The sequence below is a fragment of the Drosophila ananassae genome (genome assembly GCF_017639315.1).
Source record: "Drosophila ananassae strain 14024-0371.13 chromosome 4 unlocalized genomic scaffold, ASM1763931v2 tig00000240, whole genome shotgun sequence".
Lineage (NCBI taxonomy): Eukaryota > Metazoa > Arthropoda > Insecta > Diptera > Drosophilidae > Drosophila > Drosophila ananassae.
The window spans coordinates 479,197-500,454 of NW_025319046.1; the positions used below are offsets into that span (position 1 = coordinate 479,197).

General features: G+C 35.0%; 2 protein-coding genes across 2 annotated transcripts; both read left to right on the plus strand.

Annotated features, from left to right (window-relative positions):
- Positions 1-9,299: 9,299 nt before the first annotated feature.
- Positions 9,300-11,570, plus strand: LOC123258016 (chaperone protein DnaK). The gene has a single exon (XM_044717941.1). The coding sequence runs from the start codon at positions 9,456-9,458 to the stop codon at positions 11,376-11,378; it is 1,923 nt and encodes a 640-aa protein (XP_044573876.1). The 5' UTR covers positions 9,300-9,455; the 3' UTR covers positions 11,379-11,570.
- A 1,575-nt stretch (positions 11,571-13,145) lies between these two features.
- On the plus strand, positions 13,146-15,540 carry LOC123258018 (UDP-N-acetylmuramoyl-L-alanyl-D-glutamate--2,6-diaminopimelate ligase-like; the record flags this gene model as incomplete). Its single annotated transcript, XM_044717943.1, has 3 exons — positions 13,146-13,619; positions 13,974-14,134; positions 15,273-15,540. Coding segments are annotated over 3 exons (885 nt in total), but the record flags the coding sequence as incomplete, so codon positions are not given.
- Between the last annotated feature and the right edge of the window lie 5,718 nt (positions 15,541-21,258).

Genomic DNA, 21,258 nt, shown 5'->3' on the forward strand with positions numbered 1-21,258 from the left:
TTAGCGGGATCTATGCTTTGAGATACCGCGAATGAATCGCGGTATGACGTGTTGAAACAATCCGATAAGGTAAACCTCGTCATCCCGCTACTTGTTAGCGGGATCTCCGCGGCGGTATGACGTGTTAGCTATAGAAGGAGTGCGTTGTTATTCAAATAATGATTATGCAACAGATCTGTTGAATTGAGCAGGAGTTCTTATTTGCTTTTTGCGCACCGACTACTTGTGTCTCAGTGCTTGGTGTTATCAATTCCCATCCTTCATTCTTTGCTTCACAAGCATTCCAATATTGAGCCAATTCCTTATTATTTTTTACAGAATCTGGCATTTTTTCATGAGGTTTTTTTTCCAATGTATGCTTAATTAGAATCTTACAGCAATCTTTGCATTCAATTGACTTCTCTGCATCATATAATTCAGTAACACAATCTAAAGCGGTATTTCCACCGTAGTGTTCATGTGGGCTATCACTTACCCCCGCTTCTATGAGAGCCTTTAACACATCTGGAGAACGCGTCAAAGCGCAGGCATGTAAATATCCTTTCTCATTTTGCACGTTAGCCCCTGCTTTTATTAAAACTTGCGCTAGATTTGGTAAAGCGTGAGGCTTGTGATTAATAGCAATAGAAAAAAGACTATCTACTGGAAAGCCATCATAGTCTTTCAAATCAAATTTGTGATTAATATCAAAACCTTTTTTTTCCCAAGAAGCATATAAATATTCATAATAGTTTTCTTTGCTTGAAGTTCGCATTCCACTTTCTAGCCTTTCTTTTATTTTTTTTATTATATTACTAGTATCTAAATCGTTATCTTCATCCACTTTGTACAACACATTATACAAAACACTATAAAGCCAAGTTTCTCTATTCATTATAATTTATACCTTAAAACTATTAATATACACTTATGTAGTATATAAACTCTAAATAACATTTTGCAAAATATTAATTGTTAGATAACATAATCAAAGTTTTTATCTTACATTCACCATGGTTAGAGCTATACAAATAAAAAAAACTGGGGGACCAGAAGTATTAGAATTTGTAGATAAGAGTGTAGGTGAGCCAAAAGGCGAGGAAGTCTTAGTGCGTCACACAACTATCGGCTTAAATCGTTATGATTTAGAGCACAGAAAAGGTACACGCAAAATTAAAAATTTACCATCAGTGCTTGGAGTGGAAGCAGTGGGAGTTATTGAAAAGCTTGGTAAAAAAATCAGTGATGGGTTGAAGGTCGGAGATAGAGTTGGATATTGCACAGCTCCTCCAGGGGCATATTGTGAAAAGCGCATTATACACCAGAAATATCTGATAAAAATTCCAGATGACATATCTGATGAAGTTGCTGCTGCAGTGCTGTTTAAAGGTATGACAGCTCACTATTTAGTTAATCAATCTTATAAAGTTAGGCCTGGTGCTTTCGTGCTAGTTCATGGGGCTAATGGTGGCTTAGGACAAATAATATGCCAATGGGCAAAGGATAAAAAAGGTGTAGTGATAGGTTCTGTAAGCTCTGATGAAAAAATGAAGATAGCTTTACAAAGTGGCTGCACATACGCAATAAACTACAATGATAAAGACTTCGTTTCTAAAATTATGGAGATTACGCAAAACAGAGGAGTAGGTGCAGTATATGACCCCATAGGTTACGCTACAAGCAAGCTCTCTTTTGAATCTTTAGGCAGGTTCGGCATATACGTTTCCTATGGGCAGATATCAGGTAACGCTCCTATTAGTTTTTCTTTACTTAGTTCACGTTCATTATTTGCAACTGGAACCTTAATATATCATTATAAGCATGATAGATTCACATTAGTGCTTACCACAATGGAAATCTTCGAGATGATAAGAAAAAAACTTTTAACTGTACGGATCAATAAAAAATATAAATTTGATGAAATAATTCAAGCACATCGTGATATGGAAAATAGAAAAACGAGTGGGTTAAATATTATTAAAATCTCTCAAATAAATTAATAGTTAAAATTAACCATTCATTAAATTATATCAACTAGAATTTCACATATTTAATTCTCCTTTTGGGGGAATTAAAAGCATATAGCTAAACTGACTTAGATTTACCGACAACCGTCATCCCGCTACGTGTTAGCGGAATCTGTAAAAGACAAGATTTGATCTGACAGACAAGAATTAACTGACAGAAGAATTGAGGTAGTCAAAACTAATATCAGGCTCTTGTGTAATGCTACTAATATTTTTCTGAAAAGCAATATATTTGCTATCAAGAAAAGTTTGCATAGGCGTTTTGCCATAGCAATATTTACCCGAGTGAGGTCTTGTCTCATTATAAGAACGCAACCAATGATCAACATCAATCTGTAGATCTTCCAAAGAACTGTAGATTTTCTTTCTAAAGATGATATTGTAACACTCATCTTGCATGGTTCTATGAAACCTTTCACATATGCCATTAGTCTGTGGAGAGTTGGCTTTAGTTCTAGAATGATCGATGTTTTCTATGCCCAAATAAAGCTGATAAGCGTGATTTTCGGGCTTGCCACAGTACTCCGTACCCCTATCAGTTAAAATGCGTAATAATGGAATTTTCTGCTCATCAAAAAATGGAATAACTCTATCGTTGAGAAGATCTGCAGCTGTAATAGCTGTTCTGTCCGTGTAAAGTTTAACCATTGCAACTCTGGAATAAGTATCAACAAAAGTTTGCTGATAAATGCGCCCTATACCTTTGATATTGCCCACATAATAGGTATCTTGAGAACCCAAATAACCTGGATGTTGCGTCTCAATTTCACCATGAGCTTCCCTTTGTTCTTTCACTTTTTCTAAAGCTGCAAGTTGTTCTTCAGTTAAAATGATTCCGTCTTGAGCTACTTTTGTCTCTAGTGCTTTAAGTCTCTTTTTGAGAGTTTCAAGGTCATTTCTTAGCCATACAGACCTTACTCCTCCCTGAGAAATTATTATACCTCTTTTTCTCAGTTCATTTGCAGCTCTTTCTTGCCCATATGCTGGAAATTCTGTTGCTATACCAATCACTGCTCTTTCTATATCGTCGGAAACTCTGTTTGCTAATAGCGGTTTTTTCTTACTTATTTCATGTAATGCTTCCTCTCCTCCATTTTCATATAACTCCTTAAAGCGATAAAATGTATCTCTTGAGTATCCCATCACTTTGCATGCTTGAGACACATTTCCTAGTTGTTTTGCTAGTTCTCTAGCTTTGGTTTTAATATTTTTGTCTGTATTGTACTCATATCTAACACTCCTTTATTTTTATTATTTTTAACTTACTTTTTTAAAGTGTCAGGTCAAGTCTTATTTAATACATCTAAATCCGATAGAGCATTGTTGGCACACCATCAAAAGTTGCCTCAGACCTCTAATGCATCAATGTACAGACTTACACCTTTTAGTTGGTAATACCATTTTAGACGTTTATCATTCGTTTTAGAAAATACTATAGTTGAAATAGCGCAGTTACTCACCCCATAAATTTGGTGCTCTCTTTCAATCAAAGGTGTCTTGCTGCTTGAAATGTTTTCTTTGTAAAAATTTGGCTTATCTTTATATCATCTCATTCAAACAGCATTAACATAACTTATGCCTTTTTTGGATGTAGAAATTTTCTAGGAATTGTCTTTTTGAATTCTATGGTATTTTGTTTAACATTGAAACAAGAGGCCAGTGTCACGCACTGGCATGACACCCATTTGTTCCTATAGTTGTCTTTTCTCGTCTACCTTATTTTGCCACTCTGCTGAACAGATACATAAAGAAAGTGGAAAATTGGACATTCTCAACTCGGCTCCTGCAGATTAAAAATTAAGTTGAATAAAAATTGGATTTGACGCAGTTTTTTCCCATAGTTTAAGAAATTAAAAGTTTAACGATTAGAATTATAATTACAAACCACAATAAAAAATAGACTTTTCCATTTGATTTATTTTTAATTTGGATGTTTTCTAATTTTTTATCAGCTATTAGGTTCAATTTTTCTATAAGGCTAAATATCCCTTGGATTGTTTTTACAGGATAAGAACTTCTAATTTTTTCCCTATACCCTATTTTACTTTCATGTTGACTGCTTATCCACGCTTCAACTACTTTCCACATATTGATTTCTGGGTAGATCTTTCTACATGTCCCTTCCAGTAAAATCATAGTTTTCTGCAGCAATAACAATTGTGTTTGAACTTTCATATCAAAATCACCAGTTATTTTTAATAGCTGAGCAAGTAAACTAGCAAATGAAATCTTCTGTATAGGCTGCCCAATAATGGGTTCACCTATTGCCCTGCAAGCTGTGACAAAATTTCTATGCTGTGATGAAACGTAACCAGCTTTAAAGTGCATTTTTGCAACGTGATCATAATCCCGATTTAAAAAGCCTTTGAGTATCTCTATAACGTAATAGCATGTCTCACGATCTATTCTACCCATGATTCCACAATCCAGAGCAATAATATTGTTATTACTATCAACCATTAGATTTCCAGGATGCATATCAGCATGAAAAAAACAATCCCTGTATACCTGATTACAAAACGATTCTATAAGATTGATAGCTATTTGCTTATGATTATTCAGTTTTTCAACTTCGTATATTGGCGTTGCTTCTATCCATTCTAATGTTAAAACCTTTTTTGCAGTTCTATTCCAATCTATTTCAGGTACATAAAAACCTCTGTCATTTTTTGTGTTTTCCTTTAGTTCCGAAGAGTGAGCAGCTTCAAAACGTAGATCTAACTCTAATCGGCAAATTTCAGCAAAAGTTTTAACTAATTCAATTGGCCTCAGCCTTTTTGATTGTTCGCTAAATTTTTCTGCAATTTCTGCAAGCCAAGAAAGCATTTTTATATCTCTTGAGAATGTTTTCTCAATATTTGGCCTTAAAACCTTCACAGCAACTTCCTTACCCTCAGTTGTAACCGCTCTATGCACCTGAGAAATCGATGCTGCTGCAATTGGCTTTTCAGAAAAGCTTGAAAAAATGTCGCTCAATTTACAATTAAACTCACTTTCTATAGTTTTAACTGCTATTTTATGTGAAAATGATGGCAATCTATCACATATCAATAACAAGTTATTTGTTATATCTTCATTTAAAACATCAGTACGTGATGAGATAGACTGCCCAAACTTAATGAACACCGGACCTAATTTTTCAAGAGCACACTTTAGCTTGTGGCCTTGTATTTTATTTATTGATTTTTTTGATGGTGGAAGTAAATAAGGTAATATATTGTAACGCGTCAGCACCGTAGTTATGTGCAGAAGACGCAGAATATTTTGAATCATTTCGCTGCGTAACTGCTAAATATTTCATTTAGGGTTCTATTTTTCATAATCTCATCAGGCTTGCCTTGGCAATAGATAGTATTATTTATACAAATTATGTAATCTGAGGATGGTAGAGCAGAGTTAAGATCATGAGAAGTCATAAGAATCGATACCAATCGTTTTTTTGCTATTTTATTTATAATATCATAAAATTTAGCCCGCGCGTTAATATCCATTGCACTAACTGGTTCATCTAGAATGATCAAGTCAGGCTCTGCAATTAAACAACGTGCAAGTAGCAATAATTGTGTTTGCCCTGCAGAAATTTCTAACACTTGATTCTTCAAAATGTTACCGATACCAACCAACTCTATCGTTTCTGTAATAATGGATTGATTTTTCTTTAGTCTTTTCAAGGAGCTATTTAAAAGGAAATATTCAACTGTTATTGGCATCAAATTACTAATACTAAAATTTTGCGGCATATAGCCAATTTTTATGTTGTCAGCAAATACGATATTACCGGTACAGCTTTTATTTATGCCAGCAATTGCTTTCACTAAAGAGGTTTTACCTCCACCATTTGGACCAAGTATTGTAATTATGTCTCCTCTTTCCATGAACATATTGATATTGTCAAGGATTCTTTTACCATCATATGCGAGAGCAAGATTTTCTATTTTTAGAACACGATTATTGACATTATTCAATTTATTGACAAAATTTAACTTCTTCTCAACGTTTATATGAGACATTTACTGACTTTTTTTCTATTACTTTCATTTACACTATACTATAATATCGCCTTTTCATCCAATTTAAAAGTTGTAGCTACAATCAAACCTATCCACTCACTTGTAGCTTCTATTACAGAAGGGATTTTAGAACCGGAATTGCTTGGCTATGCAACATCTGCGCATAATTATATATTAAAGCCATCTGATGCGAGTAATTTAGAATCAAGTGACGTTATATTTTATGTTGACGATAACTTAGAGACGTTTGTTCAAACTTTCGCCAAAAATAATAAAGAACTAGTGCAATTGTCAAAGGCAATCAACCTACTTCCTACTCGGCCACATTCATTTTCTAGAAAAATTACTCACATTAAAGATGAAAAAGATTTACACATTTGGCTGAGTCCCGAAAATGCAAAGAGCATGATACTTTCTGTAAGTGCAACATTGTCTAACATAGATAAAGAAAATTCCCATCGATACAACTCTAATGCAACAAAAGCTATAAAAAAAATAGACCAAGAAGTAAAAGAAATTATGAAAGAACTGAATGATTTTAAAAATCAAAAATATATCGTCACTCACGATGCTTATCAATATTTTGAAAAATATTTTGGTTTAAATCACCCAAGTGCCATTCTTTCCATAGAAGAGGATTCTTACATAGGTATGAGGAGTTTAATGAAGCTAAAAAAGATAATGAAGGAAGAAAACGTTAAATGTATATTTGCTCATTCACAGGAAGACAGCATAAAGCCTAATGCTCTTTCTAATGACGCAAAAATGGTAGTTCTTGATCCTATTGGATCAGACATAGAGCCTGGAAAAGATGCATATCTAGCTATAATCAATAACATTGCACAAAATTTTAAGTCTTGTTTTGTTGAGTAATAAGTTCCCTTTTAGCTTACTGTTTTATTGTTCTGCATTTATTTGTCCTTTACATATTATGCAGGTTTAGAATTATGCTTTATTCTTACGTTTATGTCTTGGCCCAATACAATCAATAAGTTAAGCAAGTATTCTAAGGAGAACCCTTCGATTTTTGACCTATTGATTTGAGATACTTTAGGTTGATCAATCTTTAGAGCGTTTGCTGCTTTTTTCTGTGTTGTGTACTTCTTACTCATTAATTGTGCAATGACCTTTATTAATTTCAGTTTTGTATCTTTCACATCCCCCAACTCTATTATTATAGGATAACTTAATTGTAAATTTTGCATAATAATAAAATCCCTTATAAAAAAATTACTTTAGTTTTTCTTCTTTAAATAATACATGCCTTCTGACTACTGGGTCATACTTCCTAAACTCCAGTTTTTTGGTAAGCTTTTTTGGATTACGCTTTTTTACATAAAAATAACCTGTTGATTTTTCTTCACCAGTTTTTGTTGTCTTGATTGCAGTGCTAACTAACTTAACGAGCAAAGAAGCATTTTTTTTCGCCATACTTATAATGATATAATAAATTCTATGCGAGTTTATTACGCAAAACACTAAAAGTCAACCGAATAATGCAGATCGTAAAATTCTTGACAATCAACAGTGCATTAAGTAGCATGAAGTTAACTTCAGAATGAAAAGCAAACGGTAAATAAGTGGTAAATAGTGGTAAAAGGTTATTATTGATAGAAAATTCCACCTGTTCTAATGAGGTAAGAGTTGCCTTGTCAGTTAATAATAAGGTTGTAGAATTTGAACAAGAATTCAAGGAAAAAAAACAATTAAGAGGTAATATATACGTTGCTTATATAAAGCGTATAGAGCCTTCTTTGCAAGCCGTATTTATCGAATATGGAAAAAATAAGCAAGGTTTTTTGTCTTTTTCCGAGATATCTCTAGATTACTTCAATATTCCAGAAAAAGAAAAGGAAACTATCTTTGAGAGCTACTCAAATGACGATTATACAGAAAAAGGGAACGATACCATAGCAAATGTCTCTTCAGATTCTGCAGCTAGTAAGAATGTCAACGAGTCAGGTAGTGGTTTTGTAAGAGAGGTACCTTTATATAAAAAATAAAAATTACAAGATGTTATTTCAGTAAATCAAAAAGTATTGGTTCAGCTAACTAAAGAGGAACGAGGCAATAAAGGAGCTTCATTTACAACATACATAACTTTAGTGGGTAGATACTGTGTTTTCATGCCAAATTCCATGAGTAAAGGTGGAGTGTCTCGCAGAATTGAAGATGCTAATGTCAGAAAGCAGTTAAAGGAGATACTGAGTTCAATAAACTTGCCAAAAAGGTCAGGTTTAATAGTAAGAACTGTTGGTTCAGGAAAAAATAAGAAAGAAATTGAGCAGGATTACAATTACTTATCCTCATTATGGCAGAGCATTCAAAAAAATGCCTTCTCTGTAAACGTTCCATCATTAATTTACAATGAAGCAGATGTAATTATGAGATCTGTTCGTGATTTTTGTAGCGATGGTATAGAAGTTATAGTGTCTGGAAAGGAAGCTTTTGAGGCAGTTAGGCAATATGCTAACAATGCACTAAAAGGTAGTAAGTTGCGCTATAGATTGTATAGAGGTTATGCTCCGATCTTTACTTACTACGGAATCGAAGATCAAATTTCTGAGTTATATAGCAATAGAGTAGAATTGCCATCTGGTGGGTCTTTGATAATAACTTTAACTGAGGCGTTTGTTTCAATAGACGTAAATTCAGGAAAGATGACAGGAGAAGATAGCATAGAAGAAACAGCTTATAGAACCAACATGGAAGCAGTACCTGAAATATCAAGACAGGTGAATCTTAGGGGCCTATCAGGATTAATAGTAGTCGATTTTATTGATATGTTGAAATATCAGTATTGCAGAGCTGTTGAGTCTGCTATAAAGCAAGCGTTTAAAGATGATAAAGCTAAAGTTCAATTTAGCTACATAAATGACTTTGGTTTAATGGTATTTTCAAGACAAAGAATTAAACCAAACATACAAGAAATTAATACTACAGAGTGTTTACACTGCAAAGGTACTGGAAGAGTAAAATCAAACGAAGTAATTGTTTCATCAATACTAAGGGATTTACAACATATTGCTAACAAGAATCGAAATAAGTCTTTTGATTTAGTAGCACACAGTGCAGTTATAGCGCACATTTTTAATAACAAACGCAATACAGTTTCTACAATCGAAAAAGAGTTTAATATTACATTGAACGTTAGTATTGATAACAGTTTAGATGTAAATACATTTGTTTTAAAACAAGGAGATGATGTTAATTTAAACGGTTATAAGCCATTACAGAACTCTGGATACCAAATTGGGGATAGCAGCAATGAAGAAGCTGATAATTCAAATAAACTACGAGGCAATTTTTGGCTGACTAAGTGGCTTTCGCGCCTTTTAAGTTCTAATAACTAATTAGAAACCTAAATTGGGCTTGTAATTAATGAGCCCTATACTTATATATTCTTATATCAGATAATATTTACAATGGGGTACTCATTATGGGAAGAGCAATAGGCATAGATCTCGGAACAACAAATTCTTGTGTTGCAATAATGCAGGGCAAGGATACAAAGGTAATAGAAAATAAAGAAGGGGCAAGAACTACTCCATCTATAGTTGCATTGACTTCTTCAGGAGAAAGGTTGATTGGTGCTCCAGCAAAAAGGCAAGCAACCACCAATGCAAGTAATACCTTTTTTGCTACTAAGAGATTAATAGGCCGTCAATATAGTGATCCTGAGATGAAAAATCTAAGTGTACCATACAAAGTATTTGCAGCAAAAAGTGGTGATGCATGGGTTAAAACAACTGATAATAAAGAATATTCTCCTAGTCAAATTGGTGCATTTATACTACAAAACATGAAAGAGGCAGCAGAAGCTTATCTTGGAGAGGAAGTAAAAGATGCTGTGATAACAGTGCCAGCATACTTCAACGACTCTCAACGTCAAGCAACAAAAGATGCAGGAAAAATTGCCGGATTAAATGTACTCAGAATAGTAAATGAACCGACTGCTGCAGCACTTGCTTATGGTCTTGATAAGAAACATGGGCACACAATAGTAGTATATGACCTTGGTGGTGGTACATTTGACGTTTCAATACTTGAAATAGGTGATGGAGTTTTCGAAGTGAAAGCAACAAACGGTGATACCCATCTTGGAGGTGAAGACTTTGATAATGGAGTAGTGAGTTATTTACTAGATGAATTCAAGAAAAGTAATGGCATTGATTTGAAAAATGATCCAATGGCTATGCAAAGAATCAAAGAAGCTGCTGAAAAAGCGAAAATTGAATTATCAAGTGCAATGGAAACGGAAATAAATCTACCGTTTATTACAGCTGATGCAAGTGGTCCAAAACACTTAAATATGAAATTAACGAGAGCAAAACTTGAAAGCTTAGTGAATGATTTAATCGAAAGAACTATGGCTCCTTGTAAAAAAGCTCTTGAGGATGCTGGTTTATCTGCTAGTCAAATTGGCGAAGTGGTTCTTGTTGGTGGCATGACTCGTATGCCAAAAGTCATAGAGAAAGTTAAAGAATTCTTTGGCAAAGATCCACATAGAGGAGTTAACCCTGATGAAGTTGTAGCAATTGGAGCTGCAATACAGGCGGGGATCATTCAAGGTGATGTAAGAGATGTGTTACTACTTGATGTGACCCCACTTTCTCTTGGTATTGAAACTCTAGGAGGAGTATTCACTCCACTTATTGAGCGTAATACTACAATTCCTACTAAAAAATCTCAGGTGTTTTCAACTGCAGAAGATAACCAAACAGCTGTTACAATTAAGGTGCATCAGGGTGAAAGAAAACTGGCAGTTGATAATAAGCTACTCGGTCAGTTTAGTTTGGAAGGGATACCTCCTGCTCCGCGCGGAAGGCCACAAATTGAAGTGACATTTGATATAGATGCAAATGGAATAGCACACGTTTCTGCAAAAGATAAAGCTACTGGAAAAGAGCAAAAAATACGCATTCAATCTTCAGGTGGTTTATCTGATGATGAAATAAATCGCATGGTAAAAGAAGCTGAAGAAAAAGCGCAAGAAGATGAAAAGCGCAAAAAGTTTATTGAAGTGAAGAATCAAGCGGATAGCTTAGTCCATTCTACAGAAAAGTCTCTGACAGAGTATGGTGATAAAGTTTCACCAGAAGATAGATCTGCTATTGAAAATGCAGTTAACGAATTAAAAGAAGTTAGTAAATCTGATAACATTGATGACGCTGATTCAATACAGCAGAAAGTCACTAATCTTTCTCAATTATCTATGAAACTTGGAGAAGCTATGTATCAAGCATCTCAACAAAATAGTGCTGAAAATGGCTTTTCATCAGAAGGAAATCCAAATGATAAAGAGGAAAAAGTAGTAGATTCTGATTATCAAGACATAGATAATAAAGAAGAGAATAAGTAATTGCGATTGTCATCCAAGTAGCTGATACTGGGATGACAAGAGGAGCATATTGTTGCTTAAAGAAACCATTATGGATATTATTAAAACGATAGAAGAAAAGATACACGATTCGATAGATGTAATTGATATCAACATTATCGATGAATCAGCAAAGCATGCTGATCATTATTTTGCTTCATCTTCAACACTACCTTCACATATCAAGCTAATATTGATATCTGACAGCTTTATCGGAATGAACACTCTCAAAAGGCATAAATTGATCTATGAATTATTAAAGAGTGAGATAGAGCTAATACATGCAATTTCTCTTCACTTGTATACGCAAAACGAGTACAATTTAAAAAATAAATAATAAAAATGTGAAGGAAGAGTCTTTATTAGTTAAAGCAGGAAGAAAATTTAAGGACTATAAAGGTTCTATGAACCCGCCAGTTTATCATTCTTCTACCATATTATTCCCTACTTACAAGGACTACTTAAATGCAGCAAATGGAGAAAGTATATACGATGTAATCAACGATGATGTTGCAAGAGATTACAGCTATAGTAATGTTGGTACTCCCACTGTTCATTATTTTTCAAATGCACTGGCTGAAATTGAAGGGAGTGGACAAGCGCTTATTTTTCCTTCCGGACTATTTGCACTTACTTTTGCTATTTTGACTTTCACTAAAGCAGGTTCTCATGTTTTAATTCAGGATAACAGTTATTACCGACTCAAGAGATTTGCCGAAAATGAGTTACCAAACAGGGGAATAGAAGTAACTTTTTATGATCCAACACAGGATATAACTGATTTAATTCAGAGTAATACTTCATTGATAATGATCGAGACTCCTGGTTCTGTAACGTTTGAGATTTCGAATATAGAGCATATAGTAAAAGTTGCTAAAGAACGTGGAATCGTAACCGTTTGCGACAATTCATGGGCCACTCCTTTGTTATTTAAGCCGCTTGATTATGGAATTGATGTTGCACTATATGCGGTAACAAAGTATCTAGCCGGTCACTCAGATTTATTGATGGGGACTATGATTGCTGAAGGTGAAATTTTTAAATTGCTTTATGAGAGCTATAAAAATTATGGAGTAACCATTCAATCGCACGACTGTTATCTTGCACATAGGGGACTAAGAACACTGCACACACGTATGAAAAAGTACCAAAATACAGCAATGGAAGTGGCAAAGTGGCTAGAAGCACAGCAAAAAGTTAGAAAGGTTTTATATCCAGCACTTCCCTCCCATCCTCAACACGAATTATGGAAAAGTTACTTTAAAGGAGCAAGCGGCGTATTCAGTATAGTATTGGGTAGAGAATATTCATGTGAAGAACTAAGCTGCATGGTTGATCACATGAAAATTTTTGGTATCGGTGCTTCTTGGGGAGGGTGCGACAGTTTGATATTACCAATAGATCGTAGATCTATGTCAAGATCTGTAATGAATTCAGATTATGGTGGAAGTTTTATACGGATATTTTGTGGACTGGAAGATCCTGAAGATTTAATCTTTGACCTTAATGACGCACTAAAAAGGTTACCATGTTTAGACTTTCAAAACGATGAAGTAGGACATGAAACTGAGAGAATTACTGCATAACATTATTGATGTTAACTTTGATATTGAAATCAAAGGCGTCACATGTAATCCCAAGAAAATCAAGGAAGGTTATCTTTTTGTTTGTGTGTCAGAAAGGGATAGGATTTACATAGATCAGATATTATCTTGTGGAGCTAAAGCGATAATTGCAAGTGATTGCATAACAGAAGCTTTAAGCCTTGGTATCATTCCAACGCGTGATGCTGGAATCTGTATCTTCCACCCAAACCCTCAAGAAATATACAGCGAAATAGTCAGCAGGTTTTATCAATTCAAACAGCCAAAATATGTTGCTGCTGTAACAGGCACAAATGGCAAGACTTCAGTAGTAGAATTTTGCCGCCAGATCTGGCAAAACTCTGGCTATAATGCTGCGTCTATTGGAACACTTGGAACATGCATCAATAATGGCAGAAAAGGTAATAGCAACAGCCTTACCACTCCAGGTGCAGAAGACCTTTACGCAACATTGCGTGGTATAAGTGTAGAACACTTAGTGTTGGAATCATCAAGTCATGGGATTGATCAATACAGAATCCATGGATTAAAGTTGAGTGCTGCAGCTTTTACTAATTTCTCGCAAGATCATTTAGATTACCATAAAAGTCTTGGTGGATATTTAGAAACTAAAAAAAGGTTATTTTACGAAGTATTACCAGAAGGAAAAACAGCGATTTTAAATGCGGATATAGATGAATACGGCGCATTGCTTAAAATAGCTGAAAAACGCAGTAATAAAGTTGTGACTTATGGAAAAAAAGGCTCTGATATTACTTTATTAGAGCAAACATCAACCCCTAATGGTCAACATCTTACAGTAAAAATTGATAACCAAATTTACAATACATTTTTCCCAGTTTTAGGAAAATTTCAAGCATATAATCTGCTATGTGCAATTGGTATATCTGGATTAAATTACAGAGAAATATGCGTAGAAAAACTCGTTTCTCCACCAGGAAGAATGGAAAAAGTGAAACCTTTTGCATTCGTGGATTACGCTCATACTCCAAGTGCGCTTAAACAAGCCCTATTGTCTTTAAAATGGCATATCAACAAAAAAATAATTCTAGTTTTTGGATGCGGTGGAAATCGCGATCAGACGAAACGTTCAGAAATGGGCAAAATAGCACAAATGTATGCAGATAAAGTAATAATTACACAGGCCAACAGCAAAAAATCTCCACGCATAATTTCACCTGCTGCATAACCTTTAAGCTCCCCTGAACCAAAGTCCAGAACAAACATAGGTTCTATCACCCACCGTTTCCGCGGTACACCGAAGAGAAGAAATTGATCAAATTTTACCATATATTGAATTATGTAGGCCGTGTAATGGCGATGACCATCATAGTTTCCAGTACATATCATTTTTGAAATGTATGTGTACCAACTAAAATTCAAAAATGGTATCTAGCAGCTACCATATCTTTGGAATACTCATCCAAAGTTGAAATCTCAGATTTTCTACGTTAATTTTTGGTCTTCTATGATTTTTCCCCAAACATTTTTCTATGGAAGATTTTTATTTTCTTATTGAAGTCAGTAGATCATACCATGTTTTAATTTTGGATTTAAGGGATAACTCGAAATAATTTTATTGAATTTATTATAGGTGGTTCAACAATATTTTCTTCATTTAAATTGGAGTTTTTAATCTCATATTTTCAAAAAGTCATGGCTATCTACAACTTCTGTAAAGCTTTACTAAACAAGCTGAACCTGCAATAGATACGTTTTGAATATAGAAACAGTTTTAGATAGCCATGACTTTTTGAAAATATGAGATTAAAAACTCCAATTTAAATGAAGAAAATATTGTTGAACCACCTATAATAAATTCAATAAAATTATTTCGAGTTATCCCTTAAATCCAAAATTAAAACATGGTATGATCTACTGACTTCAATAAGAAAATAAAAATCTTCCATAGAAAAATGTTTGGGGAAAAATCATAGAAGACCAAAAATTAACGTAGAAAATCTGAGATTTCAACTTTGGATGAGTATTCCAAAGATATGGTAGCTGCTAGATACCATTTTTGAATTTTAGTTGGTACACATACATTTCAAAAATGTTATGTACTGGAAACTATGATGGTCATCGCCATTACACGGCCTACATAATTCAATATATGGTAAAATTTGATCAATTTCTTCTCTTCGGTGTACCGCGGAAACGGTGGGTGATAGAACCTATGTTTGTTCTGGACTTTGGTTCAGGGGAGCCTAAAGGTTATGGAGCAGGTAAAATTATGCGTGGAGGAAAAAAAAAGTTGGAAATTGTCGGCCTGTGTTACAGATGATAATTCGCGTGATGAAGATCCGGCAAAAATTCGCCACGATATTTTGCTACATTGCCCTGATGCACTGGAGATAGGAGGTAGGAGAGAAGCTATAGAGAAAGGCGTAGATATTGCCTATAACGAGGGTATGATTCTGCTAGTTGCAGGAAAGGGAAATGAGAAATTTCAAATTATAGGCAACCAAACTTTTGAATTTAGCGATGTTGAGGTTATTAAAAATCATGCCTTAACATACTGATTTTCGCAATGGGCTTACCTCCGCTAATGTGCGAATATTGAAGCAAAAGTGATGTCATCCCAGTGCTTGACACTGGGATGACACCCTCCTTGGCAAACAATGTTCGTACAGCTATGTGCGTGACGCTGGCGCTGGAATCTAGAAAAAAATAGATCCAAGTAGTCAAGCTACTTGGATGATACTGACTGCTAATTTTTTATGCAAGAGGTCCAATCATTCACCGTTCTTGCAAGTGATAGCACTCTCACTTCTTTTGCACCGGAGTTTAAAATTTCCTGAGAGCAAGATCTTACAGTTGCTCCGGTTGTTACCACATCATCAACTAATATCACGATTTTATTTTCGATAATTTTCTTGTTGCTTGTTTTAAAAGCCTTCTTTAAATTTTTTTCACGCTGTTTAAGTGAAAGACCAGCTTGAGGCGCAGTATGGCGAAGGCGTTTTATTGCAAATGGCGTATAGGATAAATTGGATAACTTAGTCAACTCTTTTGCAAGCAGTGCTGCTTGATTATATTTACGTTTAAACAAGCGCATTTTATGTAACGGTATAGGAATTATGATCTCTGCGTTCTGAAATGTATCCTGATTAGCTTGGTGTATCCACTTTGCATAGATTTTTACGTAATTCAAATTATCAAAAAATTTGAAATTTATAATCATGTTTCTACTATGTTGATCATAAGCAAAAACTGATCTTAATACTTTAAACGGTGGAGGATTGATGATGCACTTACCACACGTATAAATATTGTCTGAGATTACTACGCCACAAACATTGCAGTAATGCTTAGTTAGAAAATTGATTTTTTTGTTGCATTCACTACACAGATTAAGATTTTCATCAATGATACATTCGCAACTTACGCATACGCTTGGAAATATGAGATTTGTAGCTTTTTTTAGTAAGAGAAGGTTCACAACTCATTAAATATATTATAAAATAATTTATATAGTATAGCTAAAGTAACTTAAGCTTACACTCTTTCACTTTTTATTCCATTTCAATATAGTTCATGCTGCTGAAAAGCAGAACTTATAACTCAGTTTGTGGTATACCATTGACTGAAGTAGTCTTTGAATTATCCTTAGATAAAAATTGATGTTTTTCTGGCTTCTGTACTTCACTCAACTTACTTTGCACTTTGTCACAAGCCCACACAAGTGGCGTTATGATTGACGCGGCAGCCCAAATGATAGCAGCGCAAGCATAACTTACAATCTTGTTAAATACTCTAGCTACTGCATTAGCACAATCTTGCCCCATTTCTAAAAATATGTTTGAATAATTAACGAATGATTTTGTATCCGTTTTAAAACAATAGTCCCCTGTTATTTTTGACAATAACTTGACTGGAAAGTATGACAAACATGCCACTATCAAAAGTAAAGGTTGCAATATTATGTTGGCTGCTAAAACAGCACCCAGTGTACACAATGAATACACTCTCTCTGCTCTGTGGCCCACGTATTCATATTTATCATTGTTTTTATAATACTTGTTATAATCGTCTTTACTCTCAACTCCACAAATTACATCTTTCACAGATCCTAGCACATTATCAACGTAATGTACGGACTTATAGAAACTATTTTCTGGAACTAGTGTGTTATCTTCTGCTTTCTTAGCAGGTACAACTCCATATTCAACGTACCTTCTAAAGTATCGATATACTGACATTCTTATCTCCAAATCATAAATATGCAACCTAGCCTAATATAATTAAGAAATAGTTTATAATAAATACGTTTTAAGATACCTGCCTGTAACACTTTCTGGAATTTTTACCACTTCTTCTGGAGTTCCAGTAGCAATCACTTCTCCGCCTTTTATTCCGCCCTCTGGTCCGATGTCTATTATATAATCTGCAGTTTTTATAACGTGCAAATTGTGCTCGATAACTATAACAGTGTTTCCCAGATCGACTAATCTATGGAGTATTTTTAGTAAGTTATTTATATCTTCAAAGTGTAATCCAGTTGTTGGTTCATCAAGAATATACAATGTTCTTCCGGTAAATCGTTTTGATAGCTCTTTAGATAGCTTTATTCGTTGTGCTTCCCCCCCAGACAACGTTGTTGACGACTGTCCGAGTTTTATATAGCCAAGTCCCACTTCCTGCAAAGAAACCAACTTTTCTTTTACCATTGGAAGGTTTTCAAAAAAAACACAAGCTTGATCTATCGTCATATCAAGCACATCAGAGATTGATTTTTCTTTATAAGTAACTTCCAATGTTTCCCGATTATACCTTCGCCCTTTACATTGCTCACACTTCACATAAACGTCCGGTAGAAAATGCATCTCTATCTTTAAGTGCCCATCACCTTTACAAGCCTCACACCTTCCCCCTCTGGTATTAAATGAAAACCGGCCTATATTATATCCCCTTGCTTTTGGCTCTGGAAGACCAGCAAACCAATTCCTTATATGAGTGAACATACCAACATATGTTGCTGGATTTGACGCTGGAGTTCTACCAATTGGCGACTGATCAACTTCTATAATTTTATCTACGTATTCAAGACCTTCTATCTTATCGCATTGGCCATACCTTGCAGACGAATGATGTATCTTATGTGCTGAATATTTATATAACGTTTCTATGATTAAACTTGATTTTCCTCCTCCTGATATTCCAGTAACACAAATAAGATTCCCTATAGGAAATTTAACGTTTACATTTTTTAAGTTATTTTCACATGCATTTATTACTTTTATGAACTGAGTTGCTTGCTTTCTTCTCCTTGGAATTAAAATTTTTTTCTCTCCACTCAAATATTGCCCTGTTATGCTCCCTGAATTTCTTTGCACCTGGTCTGGTGTTCCTTCTGCAACAACTTTTCCACCATTTACGCCAGCTCCAGGACCAATATCAATCGCATAATCAGCAGCCATTATTGTATCTTCATCATGCTCAACAACGATTACAGTGTTACCCATGTCTCTTAAGTTTTTTAGTGTGGCAATTAACCGATCATTATCACATTGATGAAGGCCTATCGAGGGTTCATCAAGCACGTACAGCACTCCTGTTAAACCAGAGCCAATTTGTGAAGCAAGTCTGATCCTCTGACTCTCACCGCCAGAGAGAGTGCTAGATTCTCGATCAAGCGTTAGGTAATTCAACCCTACATTCTTTAAAAATGCTAGCCTCTTGATTATTTCATTTAATATTTTACTTGAGATTTGCTTCTGTTGTTCTGTGAGCTTGTCTGGCAAATTTTCAAACCATTTAAGGGATTCATCGATGCTGAGCCCTGATATTTCACCTATATGTTTGCTATCAATTTTTACTGTAAGCGCTTCTTTTCTCAATCTATAGCCAGTGCATTCTCTGCAGTGAGTAACAGAGCAATATCGCTCAACAAGCGTTTCATCATAATCCATCTGGTTTTCTAAGATACTGACCAAACCTTGAAATTTACCGAAGCCAAAGAGTATCATATCTTTTACTTCTTGATCTATGTTCTTCCACGGAACATCAAGGCTAAATTTACAATTTTCAGCCAGTGATAGAATTGCACTTTTTAAAAATCCATAACTTGTGTGCACTTGACGGAACATTGATCCCACTGGCTTTAAAGCGCCTTCAGATATTGAAAGAGTTTCATCTGGCACTATCAGCTTTACATCAACAGCCAGCTTTTTACCAAGCCCATTACACGAACCACATGCACCGTAAGGGCTGTTAAAAGAAAATAATCTTGGTTCTATTTCCTCAAGAGTGAAACCAGACTCGGGGCATGCAAAATTCTCTGAAAAAATCAGAATTTGACCATTTTTATACTCGGAATTATGGTTGTCAGGTAGGTTTACTATTTCTACATACATTAGACCATTACCAAGTTTTAGTGCGGATTCTATACTACTTGGCAGTCGATTTCCTATATCGTCCAATATTGATATTCTATCTGCAACCACAAAAACGTCGTGTTTCTTGTTCTTATCGAGTTTAGGCAAGTCATCTACATTGTACACTTCACCATCTATTTTGAACCTTACGTAACCTTGTCTTTTAATTTCCAATATCTCTTTGAGATGTTCTCCTTTTCTACCACGCACAACAGGGGCAAGTATATATATTTTAGTTTCTAAAGGTAACGCAATTATAGTATCTACAATTTGAGACACCGTTTGTTTTGTTATTGGTAATCCAGTTGCAGGTGAATAAGGAACTCCTATTCGTGCATACACTAAGCGCAAGTAATCGTAAATTTCGGTAACAGTTCCAACGGTTGACCTTGGATTTTTTGAGATAGATTTTTGGTTGATAGATATTGCAGGAGAAAGGCCTGTAATCGACTCAACATCTGGTTTATCCTGAATGTTGAGAAATTGACGTGCGTAAGCTGATAGGCTTTCGACGTACCGGCGTTGGCCTTCCGCATAAATTGTATCAAAAGCAAGGCTAGACTTGCCAGAACCACTAAGCCCAGTTATAACAACCAGCTTATTTTTCGGTATATTGACGTCTACACCTTGCAGATTATGTTCCCTTGCGCCCTTAACTCTGATAAAATCGTCCATATTATACCATATAGCGTATTAACCATTATAGCCTCAAAATACGTGAATTTATAGTGATATATTGATTTTCTATTGATTTTTTCAACTGTTACGGAAAATTAAGCAGCGTTTGATAAATCGTCATTCCGCTACTTGTTAGCGGCTGAGATACCGCGACGGTATGACGGTTAAGTAGGCCAGTGCCCCTATGATGTCATCCCAGTGTCAAGCACATAGCTGTACGAACGTTGTAGTTTAGGAGCAATTCCCACCAGTGGGCCAGTGCCCAGACACTGGTTCTATGCAACTTAATTAAAAACGTTTGTTTTAGCGTAAGACAACTACCTTTAGCTCATCAGCTCAGTTATAAGCAAAATTTCTGGATTCCAGACTGGAATGACACCATTTGCTGTGCAATTTACCTTCAAAAATGAATGTTCGTACAGCTATGTGTCAAGCACTGGGATGACACCATTCTTTTTTCTGGATTCCAGTGTCTGGGCACTGGAATGACACCCCCCTGATAGGCTCAAATCATAGTGTTTGTACAGTTGTGGGTTTAGGCTACCTATAAATTCTAAACTGTTGTTACGTATTAGGACCACCAAATACACCCCCAGGACCCAAAGTCAGTTTAGCTATATCAGAAAACAGGTTATGTGGAAATCTTAAAATACTTCTTGTTCGCCAAGCAAAATAAATACATTCCTACAAACAAGCAGATGCTCAATACTGACACATAAGAAAACTTAAAAATTAAATCTCTAATGTATATTGATAAGCATTTACCTGCAGAAAATTTGTATAGTAATCCAACACATACAACGGCACTATCAACCACTGATGCTATAATTAAAGTAATGAAATTTGCCATATGAAAATTCAACTTGGACTTCAATTTTTCAAAAATAATTATGCTTGAGAGAAGAGATACTAAAATTGCAGTATATGAAATCAATATCATCAAATTAAAACTTTGCCATTTAAAAACACAACATAGCGCTGTACACACTATTAAGTTGTACGTAGCTTTGCTTCTGCCATAAAATTCAACCATTGAATTTACAACTAAAGCAGCTCCCACAAATAAGGCAGCACATATCATCAATATATATCGTCATCGAAGTCGTAACAAGCCTCTGCAGCTTTCTTTAGTTGCCATAGCCTTTCTGGATTATAAGCATCACACCAGCAAAAATTATCGAGCAACGCTAGATGATTTATATT

Excerpts from the sequence above, each read along its gene's own strand:
- LOC123258016 (XM_044717941.1), top strand. The coding sequence starts at position 9,456 with ATGGGAAGAGCAATAGGCATAGATCTCGGAACAACAAATTCTTGTGTT.